Source organism: Rhodamnia argentea, chromosome 2, assembly GCF_020921035.1.
Source record: "Rhodamnia argentea isolate NSW1041297 chromosome 2, ASM2092103v1, whole genome shotgun sequence".
Classification (NCBI taxonomy): Eukaryota; Viridiplantae; Streptophyta; class Magnoliopsida; order Myrtales; family Myrtaceae; genus Rhodamnia; species Rhodamnia argentea.
In genome coordinates, this window is record NC_063151.1 from 32,822,011 (window position 1) to 32,829,660 (window position 7,650).

Sequence of the window (7,650 nt, forward strand, 5' to 3'; positions counted from 1 at the left end):
CAGAAATAGATTTAGAGAAGAAATTAGAAGTAGGACAAAGTTACTTTTTTGTTTCTAGAACAAAAAACAAAAATAAGTTCGGGCTATCCAAAATTTAGGGCATCACTCGTTAGGGCTTCTTCCTCACTATAGTCTAGTTCAATTGAAGAACAGGGTAAACAAACTGAAGTTACAAGATAGCAGTTTTAAGAAGCTTCTTTCACGGTTTGGATTTGGATGGGATAATGTAAACAAAATGATGGCTGTGGATGATCCAAGTGTATGGGAGACTCATGTCATGGTATTGCTTTGCTTGGGTCCTTTTTCCCTCATTGTGGATGTAAGCTTTGATTATGTTGATGACGTATGTCAATTGTGAAAATTGCAGAATACTAGCGACTAGGAAATAGAAATTTTATGCTATTATGAAATGAATTTCTATTCCAAGAATAGAAATTTTGTGTCGTTATTAAACACATATTTCGGCTTAGAAACTTGTCTAGGGAACAGAAATAGAAAAATCTATTTCCGGCCGGAAATAAGGACAAGGAAGAGAACTATTGCTATGTGCGCCCGAAGTGCCCTCCTTTTCTCATGTAAGATTATTACTTGGATCTTGCTATCGCCGTGAAAACCAAATTGAAAGTGAAGTTATTTTTGCGTATCTATGATGCACAAAAAGGTGCGGAAATCTACTGAATAGTTAATCTGCGTTTGGACTAATGTTGTATACGCAGCCTGTGTATATAATATGATCACAAATAGTTTTATTCTTGATCAGCAAATTCTTACAACAGGTACATATAACAATATGAGTACATCTCGTCCGCTACAAAGCAGAAAACAATTCTACAACTTCTTCTCTTATGACCGGACAAATCAAGCATTTGTGCGTCTTGATTAGGACAGCACCTGAATTCCGATTCAGATGCCTCCTCAAGTACCAAAAACTAATAAAAATGAAATACTACACTTCAAACGAAGGGCTAATAACCCATAAGTTTCATTACATCAGCATGGCGGCATGTCCGGCGGAGGTGGAAGCATCTGCGACTCTGTGGTCGGGCCATCCTTGATGATGAATGCCATCTCCATTCCCCATGTCAAGTGTCGTTCAATATGACAATGCATGAACCAAACTCCTGAAAAAGGTTTTTTTTTTTCCCAAAAGGCCAAATTATTATTCCTTCAATTATACTGTAGCATCTAATTAATATCATGACAAACTTGTTCAGCGCTGGAATGGTTGTACCTGGATTGAAGGCTTGGAATCTCACAGCGGTCCATCCATTCTTGGGCACTGCGATGGTATTCTGCAATGGAGGGTCCACCAAATTATAATTTTTGGGGTCCTTGTGTTTGTCGAAATTACCGAATCCCCACCCCACCACGTAGAAGCTGGTCCCATGGAGGTGCATGGGATGATCGGTCCCGCCCACCAAGTTGGTCCCCTGCAGGACCATCTCCACCGTCGCATTGTACTCGAGCACCTTGACCTCCGTCCCACGTCGTGGCGTCTGCAGGGCCAGCGGGAGGTAATCTGCCGTGTAGTCAAACTTGTGCGGGGGCTTGCTCGGGAAATGGGTGCCGAACACGCCCGGGATGCCGTTATAATAGGCTTGGAGTATGTCGATCGATGGGGACACGAAGCTTATGTTGCTCATGCTCGAGGCGAGGCGGGACCCGTTCGGCCCGTCACACGAGTTGTTCACGCAAGGGAACGTGTTCACAGAGATGGTGAACAGGAACTTGTGGGTCACCGTCTGCGGGACAGTTATAGGGACGGGGTGCTCCCCGCTAGCCAAGCTGCGAAGCCTGCCAGTGAAGTTGACCGATGCAGTTGTATCATTGTAGATTGGAAGCTTAGGTAAAGGAGTCGGCGACGACGGTGTGTATTGACCTTTGTATTGGATTAAGGCCGTGGTGGTCGTGTTGTCAAACGCAAGAGCGGTTGTGCTCGAGTAAACCCTAGCAGCCATGTAGTAATGGTCCTTGGGCTGGTTGGCCTCAACGAGGAGGTCTAGGGTTTGGCCTGGAGATATGGCGACGTAGTCGACCTTTAGGGGCTTCGTGTAGGAGGCGTCAGTGCCGACCACCGTGACTTGGTGGTTCGCGATGCCGAAGAAGAGGATCTCCTGCATCGCCGCGTTGATGAGCCTGAGAAGGTATGTTTTGCCATATTCCACGACCAACTTAAACGTATCTAGCGGGGAAAGGGAAGGCGGCAAAACAAACAATATCTAAGAAATTGATTAATGCTGAAAGCCTGCTAAAACTAGTGCGACTTAAAACCCTAACATGTATCATATGATGTATTGTCTTGGTAGCTCGGAGATAATACACGATGCTTTGTTAGGGGGAGAATTACAAAAAAAAAAAAAAGTCCTAAACCTATAGTAATTATGTCAATTTAGTGTTAAACCTTTTTTTGTTTTTGGTCAATTGAATCCTTAACCTTTTGCATTTGTGCTAATTCAGTCCATTCAATCAATTTTAGCCTAAATCGCTAACGTGAAACAGATGGTGGCTGACATCGATAAATTTTAACATATTAATATATTTTCAAATTTTCTATTTATCGTTATATATTTTTTCTTTTTCCTTTTTTCTATTTCTTTTTTTCCCTTACTATCTTTATTCCTCTAGCCGGTTACTGATTGGCGATCGGGCAGAGGTGAGGACCGACAAGGCCGACCCTTGCCGGTTGCCCGCAGGGGCAAGCTCGGAAGAGGCCGGCGAGGGCCTTTGGCCGATCGCCGGACCTAAGGAAGAAGGAAGGCGAAAAAAAGAAAGTGAAAGAAAAAAAAGGAAAAAGAAAAGAACAATCAATAAAAATTGTCCAAGTCAGCACCATTTGCATCACGTCAACAATTTCTAATCGAAAATTGGCCGGATTAATTGAATCAGCATAAATGCAAAATGTTGAGGGCTCGATTGACAAAAAAAAAATATAGATTTATGGCTAAATTGGCACAATTCTAATAGCTTTACGACTTTTTTGGTAATTTTACCAATTGTTAAGCAACGCAACAATTCAAACAGTGATTGAAACTTTTCCGGCGAGTACATTAACTGGTGCTAGAAACGTCGGGGTCCTACCAGCGTCCTCGCAATGCAATTATTCACATGAATCATTGCTCCATCACGGACTTCCCACTGGATTTTAGTTTTTGGTTCACGTGGTTGGGGCCATGTTTTCTTCAAAGTAGGAAGGAACTTTCCTTCCGACATTTGGAAACCGATTTGCACCGACGTGACTTTCCCTCACACAAATTGAAAACACACTTTAAAACCTCGATTCCTTTTCTCTCCCCTCTTCACCTTCTTCCTCCCTCCCACAAATTAGCCGTTCACACCCAGCACCCCCCTTCACCGTGTCGCCGCTGAGCTCCCCGCCCCATTGCAAACGACCTCGCAATGCTGCGACCATCAACCTAGCTATGACATCGCCGCCATCAAACCCCAGGATGATTTAATTTATTGTTTTGTTATACGTTTTTTTTTTTTTTTGTTACACAGAGTTCATGTGTAAACATATCTAAACCATCAATCAGAGACTGGTCGGAGAAAAACATGGCCCACTTACATATATCATTAGATAGAATGATAATACTATAAGTATAAATCTTGTTTACGTGGAGATTTATTCGAACTCTGGTTAATAATTTATTAAAGTTGTTCCTACATGGCAATGAAATGATGAAATTTTTAAGAAAGACGATTATAAAAGATTTTGTTCTTGATCCGTAATTAACCAAGGGAAACAGAGATTCCCGCACACCAGGTGGGTTTGGAATTCTAGAAGAGCAATAAGGACACTATGTCTAAGAATATGCTAACCTTGTTTTGAGCATGGATACAAATCGCCCGGTTGACCATTAATGAGATAAGCATCCGAAATGTTTGGATCTCCTCCGGTTCGACGAAACTCATCGTATATGGCGACTATATCTTGTTTCCACCATTCTCCTGCATTTTGCATACACTTTGATTACTGTGAGATCACATTGGAAAAAATGATGGGAATATTTGATCACACAAACTGAAGAAGGAAATCAATTCCGAGTTTCAAACCTAATATGATGGGCACTTCTGCACGAGGCATAGCAAAAGCATAGCTCGTGCCGTTCTTCGGATAAACGACAATGGCACCATGGACGGTGGTGCGTGACCAATCGCTGTGAGCATGCCACCAAAGTGTCCCCTCCTCGAGCGAGAACGTTACGTTCTGTGTGAATTTTCCTCCGGGTTGAATTGGGCACTGCGTGATGTATTCGGGACCATCATGCCAAGGATTTCTCGGCTGTTTCACGCCGTGCCTGTTGTTTTCGTTCGTTTCGCTTTCGTTCGTTAGAGATAAGTGAAAACTAAATTTCCTTGTCTGCTTTCGGCACTAGTGAAGTTTGAGAGCGAGAGGGGAAGTACCAGTGAAGAGTGATGTTATAATTGGCCTTGTTGTACACATCCACGATGACCGTATCGCCTTTGCGGGCATATAAAGTCGGGCCGGGGAATCGACCGTTAACGGTTAGGATACTCTTGGTGCTGCACAGCCTCGTATAGGGTGTTTCCTTGATCTGGCAACGACAGTAATGTATCATGGACTCGAAGAGAACACATCCATTGAGTTAAACGAACATAGAAGAGTACGTGGACGTGTGTCAACCATTGTTCGGACACTAGAAAAAAGAGAAATGATTAATCTACTGTAAAAATAACAGTCTGTCCTGAATCACAAAAAAAATAATTAATTAATTATAAAATATCGTCAGGTCCACTCTTTCAAGAATTTGTAGCTTACAATATATTATTATTCTCATAGTGCGCTCAAACACTGTTATGCTAGTAAAACTCCTAGAGAAATAATGCACATCACAAAAAATTCATAACTCCGGATTTTCTCTAGGATCTTTCATTTAGATTATTTTTTTTTCTCTCCTCATACTTCATTTTCAACTAAGGCATGCTCTCTCTCTCTCTCTCTCTCTCTCTCTCTCTCTCTCATCTCCATGGTTCTTCTATCCTCCTATTACAACTTCAACAGAAGCTTCATCGTTGCTCAGCCACTCGCTTGCCGTTGCTGCTGCGATTAGACAGCAAAGAGACGGCACGTGTCGAGGGAGAAAACAGATAAGAGGGGGGGGAGGGGAGGGGGATGGAGAAGTCTCGACGGTAGTGGCTGTGGCACTTCGGCGACGAAGGGTCCAAAGATGGTGGATGGCAGTGGCCGTGGCACTTCGGCGACGATGGGTCCAAAGATGGCGGATGGCAGTGGACGTCTCTATAGCACAAGCTGCTGCTACTTCTCAAGTAGCTAGATCTATCATTTCTGTTTTTTATGGGGTTTCATTCTGCTGTTTTTTCCTATCTTCTTGTTGACGCCATGGAGAAGTCTCGACGGTAGTGGCTGTGGCACTTCGGCGACGAAGGGTCCAAAGATGGTCGATGGCAGTGGCCGTGGCACTTCGGCGACGATGGGTCCAAAGATGGTGGATGGCAGTGGACGTCTCTATAGCACAAGCTGCTGCTACTTCTCAAGTAGCTAGATCTATCATTTCTGTTTTTTATGGGGTTTCATTCTGCTGTTTTTTCCTATCTTCTTGTTGATGCCATGCCACTCAGGTGGCTCATCAGCAAAGTTTGCCAATTTTCGCCCCACCGACAGTGTCACGCTAGCAATTTGACAAAACAAATAAAATGTAACAGTTGATGGACGGGCTTTTTTTTTTTGGTCATAGATGGACGGGCTTTTTATTATAAGTAAAAAGGGAAAGGAAAGAAGACCAACATAACTATTATCCTCTCTAGATGTACGATCCCGTCACCGCCGCCCCACGACGTCCTAGTGCTAAAAGTTAGGAAGTTCTTCCCATGAGGTAGCAAATGCCTAAGACACAAGCTGGCCGGAGATTTGTTCACAACATAACTCGGACTTATTCTCGCGGAGAACGGCGTGACCCATTTACCATTGGGATTCGGCTTTGGGCGGCGGTGAGAGAAGGATTTGATTCACCAAACTGAACAAGTTTCGAGGCAAAAGATGAAGTACAAAATCCAAAGAAAACTCGAAAGCAATGGACCCAATGTTATGCATATGGAAACGATTTCGAATGATTTTGTTCCTTATGGAAAGTGCTAAACCCAAGTTGAAATGCCCCATCTTGGGATTAGCCATGTAATAGGCTTCAAATTAGTTTAGATAAACAAAATTAGGGGCCAGATCTATTGCACTTACCACGAACTTACGGCGAAGAGTAGCAGCTTCACAATAATGGGTGCCGAGGACTAGCACGAGCCCCAGAATTTGAAGCACTTGAACTCCCACTGAGCTCCTCATTTCGATCAACAGAGAGAGAGAGAAAAAAAAGTATGTGTTCTTCTGTCTTGCCCCTTAAGTTTAGCGGATTGCGGGAAGTGTCTATTTATACACTGCGAAAGGCTTCCCTGCCTATTCGCCATCAAAATAGACTCAATACCCCAAAAAACTCCAACTTTAGCATTTGTGACAACTCTACCCATAACTTTTTTTGTCTTATAAAAAATCTCTAATTTTTACATTTGTCCCAATTCTACCCCAAACTTTTGATTTGTTTTAGTTCTACCGGCCTAGTACAAAAAAAAAAAAAAACCCTCAACTTTAGCATATGTCCAAATTACATCCAAAACTCCTTTTTTTTTTGTCTCATAAAAAACCTCAAACTGCTACTTTTGTACCAATTATACTATCGTTAGCCTTCAGTCCATAATCACCATTAGTAAATCCTATGTGGCATATTCACGTTGTTAATGAATTACACCTCAGTAAAACTTCTCTTTTGTAGTTTGCTTCCTCTACATGTTGCCGGGATATATAGAGTCACTCAAGATGGCACGCTTCGTATTCTCTACAACACTCGGCAGCCCCAAAAACGGCTAGACATGGAGATATTTGGACTAACGATTTAAAACCTCGTCGTCCCTAAAACCTATTGTTTTCAAATTTAGAAGATTCATTAGTAAGTTCAATGAGAAAACTTGATCCACATAGAATTAACTAACGCTGATTATGGACGGAAGACTAACGGTGGTAGAATTAGGATAAAAGTAAAAATTGAGAGTTTTTTACGAGATAATTTTTTTTTTTGGATATAATTGGGACAAATGCTAAAGTTGAGAGTTTCTTTGGGTATTAAACCGGTAGAATTTGGGACAAAAGTAAAAGTTGGGGGTTTTTATGAGACAAAAAAAAAGTTTTGGATATAATTATCACAAATGCTAAAGTTGAAGTTTTTTTAGGTATAGTGGCCGAAAATCGCCGACATGGCGCGACCTATACCGACGTAGATAATTTTTAGCAATATTTTAATTTTTTTCGAATTATTGTTTTTTTCTTTCGTTTCTTCTTCCTCCAGCTGATCGTCGAGGTTCGGTGATCGCCTAGTGGCGAGGGCAAGTTCGCCGGTGGTCGGCAGGGGTGAGCTTTGCTAGAGGCTGGTGGAGGTCGACCTCGTCAACCCACGGGAACTGGCTGGAGGAAAAAGAAAGGGAATAAAAAAAAATTAAAATGTTATTGTAAATTGTCCAGGTTAGCATTGGTTGCGCCACATCGTTGATATCCATCCGTAAATGACCGGGTGGACTATGTTAGCATAAATACAAAATGTTTAAGACTCAATTGGCTAAAAAAAAACT

General features: G+C 42.2%; 1 protein-coding gene across 1 annotated transcript; it reads right to left on the reverse strand.

Moving 5' to 3' along the window:
- Positions 1-722: 722 nt before the first annotated feature.
- On the reverse strand, positions 723-6,364 carry LOC115737875 (laccase-14-like). The gene is made up of 6 exons (XM_030670269.2): positions 6,215-6,364; positions 4,405-4,556; positions 4,054-4,298; positions 3,820-3,948; positions 1,232-2,182; positions 723-1,121 (listed from the first exon to the last, which is right to left on the reverse strand). The coding sequence occupies exons 1-6, from the start codon at positions 6,314-6,316 to the stop codon at positions 991-993; spliced, it is 1,710 nt and encodes a 569-aa protein (XP_030526129.1). The 5' UTR covers positions 6,317-6,364; the 3' UTR covers positions 723-990.
- Positions 6,365-7,650: the final 1,286 nt, after the last annotated feature.

Coding starts and splice junctions, on each gene's coding strand:
- LOC115737875 (XM_030670269.2), bottom strand. CDS start 6,316: ATGAGGAGCTCAGTGGGAGTTCAAGTGCTTCAAATTCTGGGGCTCGTG. Junction 4,557..6,214: donor CTCTTCGCCGTAAGTTCGTG/GTAAGTGCAATA, acceptor TGTCGTTGCCAG/ATCAAGGAAACACCCTATAC. Junction 4,299..4,404: donor TATAACATCACTCTTCACTG/GTACTTCCCCTC, acceptor CGAAAACAACAG/GCACGGCGTGAAACAGCCGA.